The 19499-nt window shown below is 42.3% G+C and overlaps 1 protein-coding gene across 1 annotated transcript in view; it reads left to right on the top strand.

Moving 5' to 3' along the window:
* trabd2b (TraB domain containing 2B) overlaps nt 1–19499 on the top strand; it is a 60844-nt gene that overhangs the window by 27715 nt on the left and 13630 nt on the right. The window contains exons 3-4 of the mRNA XM_035652648.1: nt 7683–7829; nt 12542–12716. Of these exons, the coding sequence (XP_035508541.1) occupies nt 7683–7829; nt 12542–12716 (322 nt within the window). The remainder of the gene's footprint in view (nt 1–7682; nt 7830–12541; nt 12717–19499) is intronic.

Genomic DNA, 19499 nt, shown 5'->3' with positions numbered 1-19499 from the left:
GAGAGCGCATAACCTGGGTGGGGAAGGGGAGGAAGGCTGGTGATTGAGGGTTTGAGAATTGATGGAAGATGAAGAGACATGAGTTGTTTTTGGAGGGATGGGGACAGGACTGAGGATGGAGGGGCTTTGGGAGGATGAAGAAAGGAGACGGTGGAGGACAAAACTGCCCAGCTGTGCTCCAGACCTGTTAGAGGAGGAGGGGGGAGGAGGTGAAGGGCAATAGGTCTGCTCCCTCATCTCTTCTTTCTACCTCTCCTGGTTAACTGTAAACATCTGGCTTTTTGTCTCTCTTTTTGACTTTTGCAAATTTTTACATTACACCCCCCGCTGTGTCTTTTCCACTCTTTCCCCCTTTTTTTCTTCTCATGCTGTCTCATACTCCTCCTCCTCCTCCTCCATCTCCATTTACCTCCTACTCCTCTGCTGACACACACTCTGAAACACATGCACAACATGCATATGTTAACTCATACATAAAAACATCTCACCTCCCTTTGGTATCTTTTTTTTATTGCAATGGTCTCCTGCATTACACTCTATGCTACTAAAGTGTCCACTACTCTGCAGGGGAAATCCAATCCGCCTGTCAAATGGTGCAAACAAGAACAATTCAGTCTTGGATGCTTGTTGACATGCACATACAAAACTCAAGTGAAATACTGATTTATTTGAGGAAAAATCTGTTTACTTAACTTGGCATTACATCATTTGAATATCATTGTAACGATGTGTGATGATTGAAGGCTGCATGCATACCCAACTTGCACGCACACAGGGACCTCTGCAAGGATTGCGCTTTAAAAGGAATGAATTCAGTCACCTGGAGCAGCTAACTGTTTGGACACTTGCTGTTTCTCAATCTGGATCCGGTTTTTCCCCCATTACACAATTTCTGCTCATGCTGGAGATTACGTGCGGCTCTCATGTTTCTGCCGGACCTCAGATGTGGACTTTGCAAAGGACAAATCATTCTTTGGGAATTATTCTGTCTAAAGCCATTAGTCCAACCAAAGCAGACTGGGGGAGATAAGAGAGAGTGGTGGGGCATGTTTTAAACATACACGGCTGTTTTCTGCCTGCTCCGTTCTCATGCCGTGGAGAAGACCCAGCTCATCTGTTTTGGATAGCATCACACATCATAATGGGAGCTGGATAAATCCGATGGAATTCAATGCGAATTTTTCCCCTCGAAAAAAAGCAGACTTTGAAATGTGTTAGGATTAGTGGAGGCCATGATGTTAGAGGTGGACAACGGGCTTTGAGGGAGATAAGGTTAGAGTGACCTGATCTAATGTACAAAGTCCTTTAATCTCATTTTCCTTAAAACAACTGAAGAAATCTGCTGGATCTGATAGCGGGTGAGGTCATTTCATTTGCTTCAGGTGCAGTTTATTTCAGGGATCAGTGATCCCGCTGAAAAATAAAACGTTTCTTGAAATAATGCAGGTTACGCCATTAAAAATAATAAATGATACTTGACTTATGAACCCAACATATGGTGTTTTTCCTCAGTTCCCAGTGACTCAAAGGAGATCATTTTATGAAACCCTAACACCTAAAGTATAGGTTGCACTTTATACACAGTATAGAAGTTGTAATAATTAAATATCTTTTTACCTATTTAGAAGAATAACGTTTAATTTAAAATTAAGTCTGATGTTCACTCTCCTTTTAGCTCTGTTTTAGTGGAATCTGACTGATTTTCCATTCTCTTTCTGTCTCCTTTACCTACATTAATATTCATCTGTGTTGTCCTCATATATTTACACACAGACTTATTCCTATTCAAAGGTTCTGGGCCTCTTGATGTTGAAAGAAAACAAAAATTAGCACAATTTCCCTCTATAATTTTCCACCACTCTTTCACACCCCACACCCTCTGCTTGTGAGCATTCATGATGAGAGACCAGCTGTGCGCTTTTTCATTCCGGATCAAGTGATACTTTATTATTTTCTCTGTTTTCTAGGGAGGCAGGAAAGCTAGGATGACTGGCACAGCGGCAGCGCTGCCAAGTCAAACAGCAGGGTTTATTTGTGGACAAGTGTTGGGGCGACAAACCCCCACCCCCACCCCTGTTCACTGGAGACTCTTATTAAGAGCAGAGACAAGGAGGGTCTGAGAACTTGAGGGGTGTATACAGTATGAGCATGTGGGGGGTGCCTGTAGGCCTGCTTTTATTGGAGGACAGAAGACAAACAAGTGGGGAAGAGCAAACTGAGAAAGGAGGATAGTATTGGAGGCGGATAGAACAAACTTTAGTCAAAAGGACAGATTTTTTTACTATTGATTTTACCATTCCAAGCTAAAAGAGAGATATCTCCCATCATTAGACCCTTACCCCCTGCCTCAGAAAGGAAATAAGACAGGACGGAAGGAAGAAGGACGGGGAAAAGGAGGCTTTCTGTGGAAGCTGGGAGCAGCAGGCCTCTGCCACTGGGATTGTCCCTCTAGTAATCCCTGGATTTCCTAGGCTGAGACAGGAGGTAGACCAGGCAGGGTGAGAGACTTAGTGAGACAGAGAAAGAGAGAATGAGAGAGGAGATAGAGGAAGTGGGAGGGGAAAGAGAGACACAGACAAAGTAGAAACAATATTCAAAATAGTGGCGCTGTCTTGAGGGGAAAAGGTCTGAAATGTCTTCTCTTCATTTTCTACAATATATGGTTTGTATACACGTATTGTTCAAAGAGGAATGTGGTGTGTATAATTATTAGCGTGTGTGCTTATGGGTGGTTGTATGTGTGTTTGTGAGTGTGCACAAATATGTGTGTGTGTGTGTGTCATGGGTATTAACAGGGATAAAGTGTTGGAAGAAAGCAAGGCTCTGGCTTGCTGTAGCTAATGCCAGATGTGATGAGTTGAAAGTGCTACTCACCTTCAAATGAGCAAACGATACACACAGAAAGGCGCCGAAGGGCTGTAAAACTATTTTGGCAATACTCTAACGTTGGAGGTTGCGTTTGAAGCATTTTTATGCTCGAACGTTGCCTTTAAAGCCCTTGACAGGTTACACGATTCCCCTGGTGAAAAAAAAAGAAAGAACCAGTCTTGAGGACCTTGTTGATAAAACTGTAGGAGACAACAGTGGAGCTATCATGTGAGACTGTCCAGACAACTTTGATGTGGTCTTGTGTGACACCATCTTTCCACCCTAATGTATTCAAGGTGCTTTTCAGAACTTGCATGGACTATAAAGGTCAGACAACAGCAGGCTTTTAAAATACCTCTGCCACTGCTACATGCACATTCAAGCATGAAGTCATACTGAGATAGTACAGGTTAAAAGAAAATGGACACAGGGTGTTTTTTATGAATTCTTTTATGGTTCTCAACTGTGGCCATTAAGGGAAAAGTACACTCACACAAATTGGTATCCACCCTTTTTTGGGGCTCCTCTGTGAGGAACAGGGAAGAGCTATCGCATCCTATTCTTGGGTTGCCCTGGATGTTATTTCAACTCCCTACCTCCTTCCCTTCGGTCACCCCAGGGTGCTGTGAACCCAGTCCCCTCTTGTCATCTGTAGCTGGAGTCCAAGGGGGAAGCTGGCTCGGCCCAGAGGAACCCAGTAGTGCGTGTCTCGGGTCAGGGGTCTAGCTCTTCTCTTTCTCGGGCGAGGAAACACAAGCGGCTCTCAGGGAGACGAAAGCAGTCGAGGGGAACGCACCACCCTGAAACTGTTTGTACTGTTTTCTTTATCAGGGGCTGATTAAATAACCAGAGATAAAGACAGAGAAAGAGCTGAATTCCCATTTTGTTTGGTCTGTATTCAAAGATACAAAGCCTTTAAGAATCAACTGATTGCTGACAAATTCATTAATACATCTGGCAGTAATTACCAAAAACATAGCACCATGTTCTTAGTGATTGATGGCTTTGGTTTCTTTCACGACTTGTGCTTAATCTTTGCTTTTTTACTTATACGAGATACGTGTATATAATACTGGATTGTTTTACAATTGAGGGTCCCTAAAACTATTCAATTAAAACAATCTGAGAAGTTTATAGAGGAGAATCACTTTTTAATGTAACTGTTCACAACTCACAGATATATGACCCGGGGTCTTAAACACTGCTTCAACATCATTATTTTCATGATGTTGCACATAACACCTGGTAGGTCAAACATTTAGTGAGCAAAACAAGGAGATGAGTAGATCTACTGAGAGAAAGAGGGAGCAAACAAACCTCAGATCTCCTGCCTGACGCTAACAGGCACAGCCATCCTTTCATGCACCTGACTGCCTGATTATACCCAGTACCCAAGCCAGGCCTGTACCCATGCACTGTGTACACCTAACCCAAGCGCTCCACTGCACAAATAGAGAAGAAACACCTCCATCTGTACAACACATGCTCCTCATATAGAGAACAAGGCTTTATTTGTCTTCCACCATTCTTTCACACGTTCAACTCTTTCCGGCTTTTGTTCTCTGCTTTCTGTCTTTCTCATGCTCACTTCCTTTGTTCTTTCTTTGTTCTTTCTCTGTTGCAGGATCGTGGAATCAGTGTTTTACCACAACTTGTTTTACCACAATTAAAGGGACGTTTAAAAAAATTGACATGAGGGAGGGAAAAAGGTTGATGCAGACAGGATTGATACATTATCAGTACTTGTTTTTTCTTGCTTTTGTTGACAATGTGTGTGTGTTTCATTAACGAGTGACAAAGCACACAAGCTTTTACCGACTCCTGCAGCTGTCAAGTAAAAAATAATCCTGGGTATTATATTTTCTCCTCTTTGCCAGAGTTCAGTGTTTGGCCTCCACAGTTTGACACTTCCTTCTGTTGTATCACAGCCCGAGACCCTTTAGCTCTATCCATCACTCACATTCTCCGAATCAGATTTAAAGAGGTATAATAGGGGAGTGATGTAGTCGACAAGAGTGAGCTCTCTCAGTTCCAGCACTTTGTCATCGGCACCTACTCATGCTTCAGACCCGTAAAAGCTTCAAACAAGCTAACACTATTGCTAGCAAACAGCCAGGATTTAACGCACTTTAAGGTCAATTGCTGCAATGCACACACAGGTTGATAAATGACATTTTCTCAAACATAAAAGATCTCTATGGTTTCTTTTCTTTTTTTATGTAGCTCCCACTCCTGCCCTACCCCCTTTTTTTCTGTTTTCTTTCCAACGCTCACTAATGAATTTTTGGAGTGCTGCGCTCAGATCGCAGGTTCCAAGACCATCCGAGTGCTCTGCCCCTTCCAGCTTTGTTCTTATAAATCTTTTATTTAATTACAATAGGAGTTTCTCACGCATGTATTGGATGAGACGGGAATAACGAGAGAAGAGAGACCTACAGTAGTAAAGTATGTGGTGATCAGTGTCAGTGTTAGTTACTTTGAAAAGGCCTTGCTGTAAAAGAGCCAGTCTGTCAGAATGAGTGGACCACTTCAGCATAAGAACACCCACTCTGTCAGTCAACACATGTGTGCGTGCTCACATACACATATTCACACATATGCATATACATGCAAGCACGCACACACAGGGAATGTTTGCGTTTTTCCTCTCTCCCCCTCTTCCTCTCCCGCAGTGATTGACATGCTCTTTCATTCAGCTCAGCACAAACTCAGGCGCCATGGTTACAGCTGCAGAGATGTTCTTTCCCCAGGAGACGGACAATATTGAAATAACAACTCCCTTAACAACACAACCAACACATACACCTCCCCCCTCCCTTCTTACCATGCATCCTCTACTGCACTCACCCTCCTGCCTGTCGTGTCTGGCGCAGTTTGCCATGTAAAGGGAAACTACTGGAGCTGGCAGCATTACAAACAGCCTGGCAGGTGCGTGTGCTCTGCCAGCTCCAGCCCCCGACTTTGCCCAAGGTCTGCTCTGGTGTTTCTCTTGGAAAAACCCTTGAGACGTGGCAGAGAGCCCTGTGGGTCAAGGACTAGGGGCAATGGCAACTTACTGGCACAGAATCAGCATTTGCAGAAGCAGAATTAGCTACTGTAGTTAGTTAGCCAGCCACCAGGCAGGTATTAGCCTCTCTGGGCTTGGCATCACACCTCAACATGACCTTAAGTTTAGAGCAATAAAATAATCTCACGTAAAATGGAAATAGAAAGTGAAATGAGGTATAGTGTCATTACTCAAACAGCAGGGGGGGCCTCTGGGTTTGGGAAGTCTAGTGCTGAGATATAAGCTGAGAAAAGCATGAAAGTCATATTTCTTCAGGACTGACATGGTCAACTGTTTGATCAAGAACCACTCCTGGATTATGCACCTCTGGCAGGGTGACAGCGCGGTGCTGAGCGTAGCAGAACACGCTCGATGAAACATGTCGAAAAGAATAAATATGATCAGACTCAGCTCTTGGTTGTACAGTGGGAGGAAGGACTGGGCAGCCGGTGCTGGCAGAGAGATGAGAAGAGGATGGACACCCTTCTGAAGTCAAAGTGGAGACAGAGCAGGGGAAGAGAAAAGTAAAGAAATGAAAGGGGGGATAATGAGAGAGAAATATATGCCGTTAGCTCATCAGTTGTCTCTTTGCATTATGAAAAAAGCGTGCCACAGCCAAAATGAGCCCACAAGACTGGTTAGCAAACACAATGACCTCAGAGAGAGAGAGAGAGAGAGTCACAAGGTTGAGCTTAGAGCTTGGTTGTGATTATCCCAGTGTAAAGGTTACCTGGAGTTGAAACATTCAATATGCACGATATGGGCATTTATGATTGCAAAAACATAACTTAATTGTGTGAATTACGACCTAAACTTCTGACATTGGGCTCAATCAGTTGTGCAGCTGTATCGGCCTTAAGCTGCTCCACAAATCATCTGGGCTTGGATGCTGACGTCCTTCCTGCAGTATTTTCCGAAGCTCTAGTCAGGTTTCGTGGTAATTAGGATCATAGTCATGGATCAGTCTGGTGTGGTTTGAAGATATGATGAGCTGAGTCACTTGTTCTAATCAAGTCAACTGAAACTGTTTTACTGGGTGCAATGTAGAACTGTGTGAAACTGCTGTACACAGAAAGAAAAAAAAAACGTCTTCTCCTATAACACACCTCTGGTTCCTGTAAGAGAGCTTAACAGTGATTGACAACTCGGTCCCGGCTGCCAGGCCAGTCAGAGGTGGCGTGGGATTGTAGAGGGCGGGAGAAGGGAGGTTAACCCCTGGTGTCTAGGACAGCTGTGGAGTCGCTGGGCTGGCTGGCGGCTGCACGCTATAAATTCTCTCTAAAGAGGGTTTACTTTTGATTTTAATGGGTGCTGTAAATTTACGGCACCCTTGCCTGGTGAAAGAGAAAGAAGGGTTATTTTTAAAGGGTCTCTTTCTTTCTTTCTTTCTTTCTTTCTTTCTTTCTTTCTCTCTCTTCAGTCCTTGCATTCTTCCCCTGTTTTCTCCCTCCTTCAGAGGAAAATCAGACCTTTTGTGGTCTGCTTTTACCTATAGTCAGCCTGTATGGAAAGTGTATGAAAATATCCGGAAAGAAATGAAAACGCTGCAAAAGAACTTACATTTCACTGACGCTCAGGAATAATGGCTTCATTGTATATTAAGGTCACATTATATTTTTTAAAGAGGAACACTGGCCATACTTGCACGATTTCTCCTCCTTCGTGGCAAATTCCTCTTGAGCGCAGACGGAGAAAACTGAGTTTGTGGATGCAGAAAGTAACGGCACCCTTCCTGTCTCTCTGTCTCTCTGTCTCTCCCTCCCTGCAGGTGCTGTTTGCCTTGAACCAGACGCTGCTGCAGCATGAGGGCGTCCGAGCAGGCAGCCTGCAGGGCTCCTACACCACTGAAGACCTCATTACCCACTACAACTGTGGAGACCTCAGCTCCATCATCTTCAACCACGACACCTCACAGGTTGGTCTCCTCTTTTAGATTTTTAGATTACCAAATTTGCCAAGCTTGGCCCACAATAAAAATCAAATCACTTTTCAAATCATGTACAGGCCTTACAGCTAAGACAGTCTTTACTTATGCAGCTTCATGTCAGCCTAATGCGGGACAACAACTGAAGTCAATTAAAACAGCTGGTTTCAAAACCGGCAACATAAAGACCATAAAATTAGCTTTCCCAGAATAATATCAATAATTTGATGGCCTTATTGTACATTACCACAAATGAAAAAAAAACCTTAACATTTTTCACATAATGTCCCACATTTTTCCACTTACAAAGTTTTATATTGCCCAACAGCCTGCTGGGAAGGTCTTTATGCTTCCAACAATCAGTTTCTTCAGAATATGTAAAGTCATAACAAAAAGACGTCACATTAATTAGGTTACTTTCATGCTGGAATCAGACTCCATGATATCAGCCCGACCTGTCAGAAAGGCAATCATCATCATACATGCTGCTATGTTGTTCAGAGTTCCCTCTTTAATTGTACATGGACGTGACGTTTCAACAGTCAAAATGTTGGATGGTTTGTCTGTTTGTTGTTAAAACTATGAAATGTCCTTGTAGATTTAAAGAGGAACTGGGGCGTACCTGGGTAGCTCACCTGGTAGACTGACTGGTAGACTGACACCCTGTGTACCAAGGCTGAGCCCTTGCTACAATATTCCCACTTTACAGGACCAACCAACCAACCAAGTGCCTTAGTTTAAATGTTGTGTGAAAGGCTTTTTTTTAATACTGCCAATAATAAAAATATGGGAGTAAAAGTGAATCTTAGTGAAAAAAAATGTTTTGTTGGACAAAGGAATGGTCAAGTGTTTGAATATACTAAATATTCACACAAAAAGCCAGCTACTTGCAGCTTTAATCCAAAAACATCTATAATGGTATTCAAAAACCCGAATCTATCAGACAGTTGATTTGAGTTGGCAACCCTCTCATACCCACGTCTCTGCCATTACACTATCGTCACCTCAAACTTTTAGGCTTGCACATCAATTCTACAGAACTGCACATTGCCATCTTCATCCCTCTCAACCTCAAGTTACTTGATAGTCTGACACTTTAATAGCTCTGGACTCAGCCGTAAATACACCATCTGACCTCCTCTAACTATGTGTTTCCTAACATAGCCTCTGCTCCTTCAGCGATGGCCCCCTCATCACTCTTCACACCCAGCTCCGCTAGCTGTCAAAAGGCCATTCAATATATAGTACACACACACACATACATAGGCACCACGTGCAGTAGCTCTCACTCCATCTCTAGCCTTGAATGCAGATTTACTCAAAAGCCCTCCTCATAAGTCAATTATGCTGTGTCAACCTCCCTCACCGATCCTCAAGTCTCATTAAACCTAACACACCATGTAACCTCAACTCACCGCTCAACTGCAGAGATTCCACATCATTTACACTAGAGACACACAAAGTAAGAGAAAGTACTTGCAACATACTGTTCAGACACGGCCCATATCACCATTCCTCCGTTGTTAAGCCTAGTCAAAAGACACATCTCCCTTTTTTTTCTCCCTCTGTCTCCCTCATTGCTTGTCTATCCATCTCTTTCTCTCTGGTGGCCATGAAGAGCTTGTTAGCAGCCAGTTTCACCTGCAGTCGTAGTTACAGTCATCTCCTACATGAGAGCTTTAAATCATACCAGTTCACCCCTGCTCCTCATGTCATAATAACATGTATTAACATTCCCCAGCACATGCTACAGCAATCAGTGGTGCCTGCCTCCGTAGCCTGGTGATCTATAGCAGGTTTGTGTGGGTGTGTGTGTGTGTGTGTGTGAACTTTGAGGGCTGTAAAAGAGCAGGTGTTTTTTGATAGATAGGATCTAATCCAGAGGCCTCCAACAACCCTGACACTCTCCCAGTTCAATCTTCATCATATTAAAAAGAGGTTGATGATGGGCCCCAGAGCAGAGCACAGGAGAATGGTGCAGGACAAGCTTAATGCTTTTCAACATTCAAATGGTCCCAGATCCATCACGGGCATAAAGTCAACTATAGAGAGAGAGAAAGAGGCAGATAAGAAAGACGGGGACATAAAGGAAATAAGGTTAAAGGTAGAAGGTTTGGATGGAAAAAATGACAAAGACAGGTAGGAAAGAAGCAACTTCAAAGAATTTAACTGTTAGTTAACTGCAGGAATTTTGCAATTGAATAGTTCTTCATTTGCTCTGCTATAAACTGAAATTTAACGTAAATACTTGATTAGTCAGATTTTTGCAAATATATTCCAGGAAAAGAGCAATAGCAGGACAATAAAAAAATGAACAGAGATGGAAAAGAAAGGAAAGTATAACATAAGAGAACAGAAGAGGGAAAAAGTACTTCATAGACCCAAATCACAAAGAGAGAATAGAAGAAAGTAAATTGCTGGCAGGACAGACTTACTGAGCAAGTGAGTGCAGAGCGATACCAGTAGTGAGGAAGGGAGGAAATATCTCCCTGTCACTCCACATTTCCTGTGCAGGTTGGGATACAAAGCAGCTAATGGCCTTTGCTGTGATAAGTTATCTGCATTTACCACTACACTCCCACCTTGACCCTTCTCCGACCGAACACTTTTTACTCTCGTCATGAAACACTCACGTTATCCTCACGCACCGCAGCAAGGGTGAAGCACTCCTCCGTCTCTCTCTCTCTTTCTCCCTCTTATTCCCCCATATCCATCCAACTCTGCTTCATTTTACCTAAGAAGCATGAACCCGTGTCAATCCGGATGAACCTGGGTAATTCAGACAGACAATACAAGGCTTCAGGCTACAGATTTTTTTAATTTCCAAACTTCTAATATTCAGTCCTAACAAACATCACTTGAGACAATTTGTCAGACTTCACACAGCTCGCTGTAAGAGAGACTTTACGCAACTGTTTCCACGTATGCAGTAGTATTCCCCAAGACGTGTAAACGGACTGTGATGTATAAAATCTGTGGAGTTCCCCTTTAATGCACATTACAAATGAAATGAATAAATACCTGATGTAGGTGTGAATTACAACCTTTCAACCATTATGTGAAACAGACTGCAGCTGGTGGAGTGAGAGAAAATGTGTCAGATAGAGATTCTGGATGAATGCTGGAGAGCAGCACCTTGTTCACATGTGGTACAATAAATCCCCCCATGTATTCACTATTCAGACACCACACATAGACACACACACATGGATTTATGCACCATTTGCAGCTGTTCTACTGTAGTGTCAACTTGTAACTTAGTTTTAGACAGCGACTGTATGTAGGCATGTGTGTGTTCTTGTCACACTCAAATACAATTCCAGATTAAACACATCTGCACTTCAACACACACGGAGACACAAAAATAACACAAAACCCACAATCTTTCTTTCTCCAATTCCTCCATCATTTGATTCTTTCCGACTTGGGAATAAAGACCGAAGGCTGAGTGAAAACCTTGACAGAAGTCAGAACAGAAACAGTAGTCCCCCTGAAATATTAACGGGGGGACAAGGACAGTTCAGATGGTAAAAATCAAGCCACAACCAAACCTGTGTATGCCATATGTTGATTTTCAGTAGATAAATTGACATAAAAAATAATGATAAATATAATATGATATATATAATACAAGAAATCAATCTAAAAATGTAGTGTCATTATGAATATCAAATACTATGGTAATCTGGCCAGTGTCTTTTTATTCATTTAATGGATTATACTGACTGGCAGTGCCAATCCTCAGGTAATGGACCACAATTTTCTAAAAAAGAATACACGACACATGGAAAAGAATTTTGCTGCCACAAGAATACAAAAAGTCCACAGTTAAAAAAAGACATATTTATTACTGGCAGCAAACAGCATAGTGGGAAGAGGCAACAGACCAAAGAGACACACTCTGTTGTTTTGGGATTTCACATATCTTTCATATTTTATTGCATACATATCAAGAGAAAGAGACGAGTCAATTACGGGTACAGTGATACCCTGGCAGGAAGTAAAAGAACTTAAGACGGAGAAAGTGAGACTGCGTATGTCTGAGGTGGACGGCTGAGACTTCAAGATGCCAAACCCCGGCTACCCAACTGTTGACCCCTGCTCATCCTCACAGATTAACAGCCTGTTGAATCCACTGATGCAGCCAGTAGTGGAACAGAGCCAGCGTGGTCTGTTTCTGCCTGTCTGGCTTTTAATAAATCACACAGCAATTAAACACACGTTCACACGCTCAAACTGGTAGATACACTGTACTTGCACATGCCCCAACTCAGGCACAGACACACATGCATAAACACATTAGTGTACACAGTCGCATATGTGCTATGATTGCCTGCACACACTCACGGTGTTGACACTTTGCTCTCCTCCCTCTCATTCATTCACTGATGCTTTCTCATTTCAAAACCAACCCGTCCAGCAGAGCGTTGCATTGCTCATTTTCTGTCAAGCGTCATGTCACACGCTGGCTGCCAAACCTCACACTCACATGGGCACACACACACACATTTGCCAGGTTGTCACCAACACCTCCATTCAGTCCTTCTCTTTCATCCGTCTCATTTTCTATCCCTAGCAACAGCTCTTTCTTTTCGTGCGTGTGTTTGATGTGAATGATTCATGAATGTTTTATTCTGCTATGGATTTTCACTGTAAAGGGTTTTAAAATTCTCCTTTTCTCTCCACTTTTCTCTTCCTCTCAGCTGCCTCACTTCATCAACAGCTCTCTGCCAGCTCACGACCGCATGACGGCCCTGCAGATTGACAGCTACTTCCGCCAGGAGCTCATCTACAAACGCAACGAGCGCATGGCTCGCCGTGTGTCCGCCTTGCTGCAGAGAAATCCCAACCAGACATTCTTTTTTGCTTTTGGTGCAGGTAAGGGAGTCTCAGATACTGCATGGGTGAGGTAGAGGTTCAGTGTCTCGCCTTCGGCCACTTAAAGAGTACACAGTGGCTGACCTTTAACCCGCTGGCTGAGGGATGTCTCTCTAAACTGCAGGCCAAACAATATGAGACTCCATGATGGAAGCAACTCCATTTTGTCCCTTTTGCATTAAATTAGGTCTTTCCAAATACATTCTGATTGGAGCTGAGAGTGTGTGTTTGCATGTAATTGTGAAGTGAAAGAGAGATCAGGTTTGCTTTGGTCTGGAACACTGATCCTGTCAGCACTAATGTGTGTTTATGGTGAACAATTTGCTCTCTTTCGTGTTTGAAAGCAAAGCTGGAGAAAAAGCAGGACAATAATAGTGTACAATGGTTCCCAGATCTTTGGCATTAAAAACTGTGTGTCTATATGTGCACACACACACACACACACACACACACACACAGAAGTCTCAATTACAGCTAGCTCCCACCTCAGAAATGAAGAAACCATGAGCTGTTTGTTTCAATTAGCATTCCTGGCTAATGCTGCTAATGTTTCCTGAATGGTGTAGTGTGTCCTGAGGGGAGCGTGTGTGTCTGTGTGTGCGTGTAACAACATACGCATATGTAAGTGTGTTTGCCCACAAAAGCAGGTGGTGGGCGGGTGTCCGTGTGTCTGTTTACTGTATCTGAAAATGGGTGGTACCACCCCTAGGGTACATGTGTGTGTGTGTGTGTGTGTAGAGGTGTGTATAGAGGTGTGTGTGTGTGTGTGTGTGTGTGTGTGTGTCCTACAGTGTATGATTAATGCTGAATGTCTGCGTCCTTCCTCTGAGCATTTCTGCTCCCACTGCTCTTTGTGCTGTTTGGACAAGGCTGCTGCTGCACCTTCCAGCTGCCATGTGTGTCCATGCACGTGTGTGTGTTTGTGTGCCCAGACTGAACACTGTAAGTTAGCATAACTATGACTGTGATAGGGGAATGAATTTGTGCAATAGCACTAAAATAATTTGTGTTTCTCTTAAGTAGACGTAGATGAATAAATGAGGGCTGATGATGCCTCCCTCTCCTGTTACAGACTGTTTTTTTAACAGTGAATGTTGTGTGAACCTCAGAAAGCCAACAAACCCGGTCCAACTCCTTAGGGCTAGAAAAGGCACAGAGGAGTTGGAGTGGAGAGTAGCAAGGAAGTAAAGAAAAAACAGCCATGTTTCCTATTACAAGTTGTTAGCAATGTTGTAATGTTTAATGCATGCACAAGGATGGATGGGATATGACAACAGTTTTCTATTTCAGTAAGACTGACAGATGGGAGAAGAGTTTGTTGACCTTTGTCATAGAGTATTACTTTTAAGATCAAGGAGGTGTTTCATTATAGTTACTGTATATTGTGTTACATTTGATTATTTGCAGGATAAGGTCTGTTTGATTTGTATACTAATAAGACAAAGCTAAAGCTTCGGATGAAGCACTGCTGGTGTGTGAGAACTCAGTTCCAGCTGCGCAAAGGGCAGAAAGTAAACATTAAATTAAACTTGTGAGTGGGAGTTACATGATTAAATGACTGAATCTCTTGAGATAAAGACAATGAAAGAAAGGTTTCCCGAGTCTGAACATACTACAACTAATGCATGTATGTTGAAATTCCCCTGCTAACATAGGTTGTTTTACTGGGCAGCTCCTGGATGTGAATATGTATATCTGTTTAAATGTGTAGAAGTGCAGTGCTCAGAAAAAGGATGGTGCTCTGCCAAGATATCTTCTGTGGATAAAAATGTAACTGTGTTTGTGCCTGTCTCTAAGACCTTGTCAGCTTACATTAAACAGATACCAACAGTTCCTAGCAAGCTTTTTAACTTGGGGTAGCTAGGCAGTGCTCAAAATGTTTCACCCACTACTTGCACTGTCTTGTGAACCAACAGGGCCTCTGTCAACTATGTTTCCTAATAAGAGAGACACACTTACTATTTTTCCATATTGCCCTTTGTTACATGTTTATGTGTCCAACCCACTGACAGTATATATGAGCTCCAACCTGGTCTGAACAGAGGTGAACATGTGTGTCAGGTCACATACAGGCTGCAGTGTTGTATGCGAGAGAGCTGACAGCTAGTGTGAAGTGATAAAAACCATTACAGTTATAGCTTGCTGGGTGTGCACACACACACACACACACACACACACACACATACACACGTGCATACTTTATAACGTGCATAAACAAGCACATTCACACATACAGTAAACACAGACGTCTCAGTAAAAGCCTCAGATAGCAGGTAGCGGTCAATGAGGACCAGATTTACGCCCATGAAAGAGCAAGGAAAAATTTGTGCTGCACGTTCATTCCATTTTGCACTCACAATCTGCATGTAATTAGTGTCTGATTTACTACAGCAGAAGCTAATTATGCAACTAGTTACTGGGGCTGCGTTTTAGGTTCATTCAAGGAGAACTTTAAAGCTCAGGACAGATATCAAAAACTAGTTATAAAAAAGAAATATATTAATTGCAGTATGTTATGGGTATTAAACACACGTCTCTAAGGACATCAAAAAGAGATTAATTGAAAGTAACAGGTTAAAGAAAATACTTCTCAAAAGCCACTCAATGGAAGGTCTCTTTCACAAGTGCCATAGTGTATTATCAGCACAATAAACATAAAGTTAAAATTTTATGACCACACAGTTGAAACTTAACTAACTAATAACTAATTAATTGCAGATCTGTGTATAATACAGGTTATTAAAATATTTTCCACCACATTTATATGTGTAATATACCAGCACAAATGTATACCTACTACTATGATGAAAGTTAGTAAAACGAGCTAAACATCTGTCTACCACACTCATCATGTCCCCTTCCAGTAGTTTCTATCCTCCTGTAAATGTATACACAAAAAGTAGAGAGATGCACTTTTCTGATCAGACATAAGTTGTGTCTCAGATGACAAACTGGGCAGAAATACCAAAAACAAGACACAAAAGGCTTAATAAATCAGCCCCATGCTCTAATCACAACGCTTCCTTTCTGTCATGTATTATTTCTGTTTTTAGGACGCTGACTCATGTCTTTACGGTCCTGTAACTGTCCCTGCTGGTCCCAGTTTCCCTTTGGCCGTAACCAGCCATGAAATTTTTATCATCCAATGATGCCAGGATGTATTAAGTGACGGCCTGAACTCCCACAAATCTGACTGTGCTCACATTGCACAAGTAGTTGTGGAAGTGGTTATGCTTGCTTTGTGAAAGGAGTTCTGCTTATAGTCTGATTATAATCTAACCGCAATGCATATTTTGAATAATGAAGAGAAACAAAGAGGATGGGAGGTGTGAGGGTTAAGATTGTCCAGACATATTTTAAAATAAATACAGTCTGGGGAGATGTATAACAGCCATTTTCAGGCCAAATGTGGGCGTATAATAATGTGATCACATAAAATCCAATCTTTATGGTCAAATCTCAAAAATCACATTAACGTGACGTGTGTAACTGCAGGCAGTGGGCTCATAGTATGTGGCTTCTTGTGGATTATAAAATGGAATAGTCATAAAGTGGTGATGATCCTGGCGCTGTTGGCCTGACAAGCCAATGATCTCTCTGTTACTTTAATCCTCCGTTTGTGTCCTTTTATGTCTGTGTCAAGTGGCTGTTTTTGTGTTTATCGGGTTGCATTTCTGCCATACAAGAGATAAATATTAATGGCCCCTCTAGCTGCCTTTCCCTTGGACCCCTCACTTCCAGCCTGAACCATGTCCAGAGAGCAGAAGGAAAACAGAACTGTCGGGAAAGAGCTGGGGCAGCTCTCAGGTCAAGGCCCTCTAGAGTTACCGATGTCGTAGTCTGATCCAAGAGTTTTTTCACAGGGTAATTAAACTATACGGCGTGTGTATAAAGTGGTTCAGGCAGGAAATCCATCTCTGCTCAGCTCAGCACCTTACTTCCCAGTCTCCCCCTTTCCTCTTTCTGTACACCTACACCTTCCTGCAGCACAAGTGCTTTTATGAGCAAAATGTATGCTTTTGTACTCTTGCTAAAGTGGTTTCTTTCTTGTTTTCCTCCATCCTGCACACATCTGCATTCACACACACGTTGTAACAGACATTCTTTATTTTCTTCCCTTTCACCAACAGGTTATTAATACAAATTACAGAGGTAACAGAGCTCCAGCAGGCCTAATTGAATTACCCCAGGCAGTATAAAAGAGACTATTTCACTGGAGCTCGTTTCTGGGCCAAGATTGTATGATATCGATAATCTACAGAATCAGCCTGAGCCTTTGTTTCAGTAATTCAAAATATATGTTGAATAGTCAAATTCTTACGCAGTGAGTTTACCATAAGCCTATAATTGATCATTAAAACTCCAATAATCAATACTACTAGTCATTTTAAAGAGGAAGCTCGCACTAATTTGCTTTCTTGATGTTAGTTGAGAGGTTTGATACCACTCACATCGCCTTCCGTCAAATAGGACGCTGCAGCCAGCAGTCGGTAGCACAGCTACTTAGTTAGCTTAGTGTACAGACTGGAAATGAAGGGAAAATGTCAAACTATTTCCTTTTGGCCGAAGTGAGAGACAGTGTGTTACTGAATGAATAGCTATCTAAAATTGCTATTCAGCTTTTCCATCTTCTTCCCCTCGGTCTCCTCACAGTCTCTCATCCTGTCCCTTTACAACACTGTGGTCACTGCTGTTCACTATTACTATCAGTGTTATGTAACAGGGACCAATCACAGGCACCCACTGTAGCATGACGTTAGCGTTCTTCGTGAGGCCAAGTGAACGCATCACTGTTTCCCCTTGGACAGAATGACACAGCAACTCCAGATGATAGCAGTAAAGGGAAAGCATGCTCGCAGACACGTCGTACACACATTGGACACTTGTTCTGTTGCTATTGTAAACAGATACAAGCCTTAATACCCTTTTTTCCATCACTCACACAGCAAAATATGCATCCTCAGCCGCCTCGCTCAATCACACGCAATCAATAAATATACATTGTCATTTTTATACACAAGTACATAGGGTTAGGATATTTTTTTGAGGAATGCTGCGGGGGTAGGCAGTGTGTTGTTGGAGCTCTGGTGTGCTTCAGCAGGTTTTCATTTGCCAGTTCTCTGGCTGCCGCTGCCTGGCCTTATTGAAAACATCCCATGGAATTTCCTGACGCTGCCACGGCCTAGGCACCACTTCACACACATACACACACACACGTGTCTCTGTGTATATTTGCGACAAAGAGTCATGTGATCTGCAGAGATATTTATTGCCAAAAAGAGTAGTTGCTGTCAAAAATACACATGTAGTATTTGTTTGTTTTGAAGTCAGAGCCACTTTTGATCTGTTTGCTGAAAGTTGACTTTTGTGCATATGTTCTGCTATACAGGCCCATAATAGCCCATTGTGCAGGCAGAGCGGGCCCATGTGTTTTGCAGTCGCTTGCGGTGTTGTGGTGTTGAAGTGATGACTGAGGGAGAGAGTCTGCTTGGCGTGCATGTCACTTTGTCTCCGTGGCTCTTCCTCTCTTACTGCATCTCTGCTTTTCTCAGCCCTTTTTTCTCATCAGTCTCTCTTTCTGTTGCTGCCTTCAGTCCAGTTTGTCCTCAGCTCTAATTCCATCTCTCTACCTGCCTCTCTGTCTGGCCGTCCAGTTTATCTAGCTGCTATCTTTCTGGTCTGTCCTATCTGTCCTGTCCATCTTCCGCTGTCTCGCCTTTATTAAACTGACGCCATCTCTCACTGCTGTCTAGCTCTGTCTCTTCCACTTCATGCTGTCTTCCCCTCTGCATAGTGCAGGAGCATTTTATGAAGTGACGGAGGCGCAGTGTATGTGCGCCATGTGTTGTCCTCTGCTCGGCGGAGAAGACAGATAGAGAGGGAGAGATATAGAGATATTATTAGTCCTTTCCTACTGACAGTTTGGGCTTAGCACACATTTAAATGTATTTTTAACAAGAGTGTGGTTTGGCCTGGAAGCCAGCATTGTTTGCTGCAGGGTGATAGTGTATGTGTGTCACTGCTTAGTATGTGCTACTTCTGTCCTGCCGCAATGTCCTCTGGGGTGAAAATGTCCCAATGTATAAAGCACTTTTAAAACAACCAGAGTTGACCAAAGTGCTGTACACGGTACAGCAACTCTGCACCCGGCTCTTCTCACTCACACACATGCTTGTCTTAGTAACTGTTTTGTCTGTACATGATGAAACTTCTGAATGATAAATATCACCAATGTAACAAATGAAAACATAAAAATATGATTATTGTTATAAACACGCAATATTTTTTTCTTCACTATGTCTGCTTCTACAGCAGCCTATGTTAACCATGCATACAACAGTTTACACTTTAATCTGTCCTACTGACTTTTGCTCATACTTTTACAGGTATTTGTTTTATATCTTAAAAACATTTTATCAGGTCCACTTTCTTGGAATGACAATACTAGTATTTAAAAATCTAATTGAAACCAAGGCCTAACATAGTTTCATTAAATGTTACACAGAAAAGCACATTCACTTTGCTATATTTTAATGCCTAGTGTAAATACAGTACATACATCCAATCTAAATCCCTTGGCTTGTGTATATAATGTAGCGCAGCGACTGAAATATTCACATTGTTATCTGTTGTATGCTGTTCAATATGTTATATTGTTATCTGTTGTGGTTTTTTACTGTTTCTTTCTCTCTTGTACAGTGTTTATATTATATTATATTACATTATATTATATTATATTATATTATATTATATTATATATTTTTTCATACTGTTCTTATACTG

The sequence above is a fragment of the Morone saxatilis genome, unplaced genomic scaffold (genome assembly GCF_004916995.1).
Source record: "Morone saxatilis isolate NCDOM2014 unplaced genomic scaffold, NCSU_SB_2.0 Contig12, whole genome shotgun sequence".
In the NCBI taxonomy this organism is placed as follows: Eukaryota; Metazoa; Chordata; class Actinopteri; family Moronidae; genus Morone; species Morone saxatilis.
Note: the sequence above shows the minus strand (reverse complement) of the source record. Positions and strands in the feature narration are given on the sequence as shown.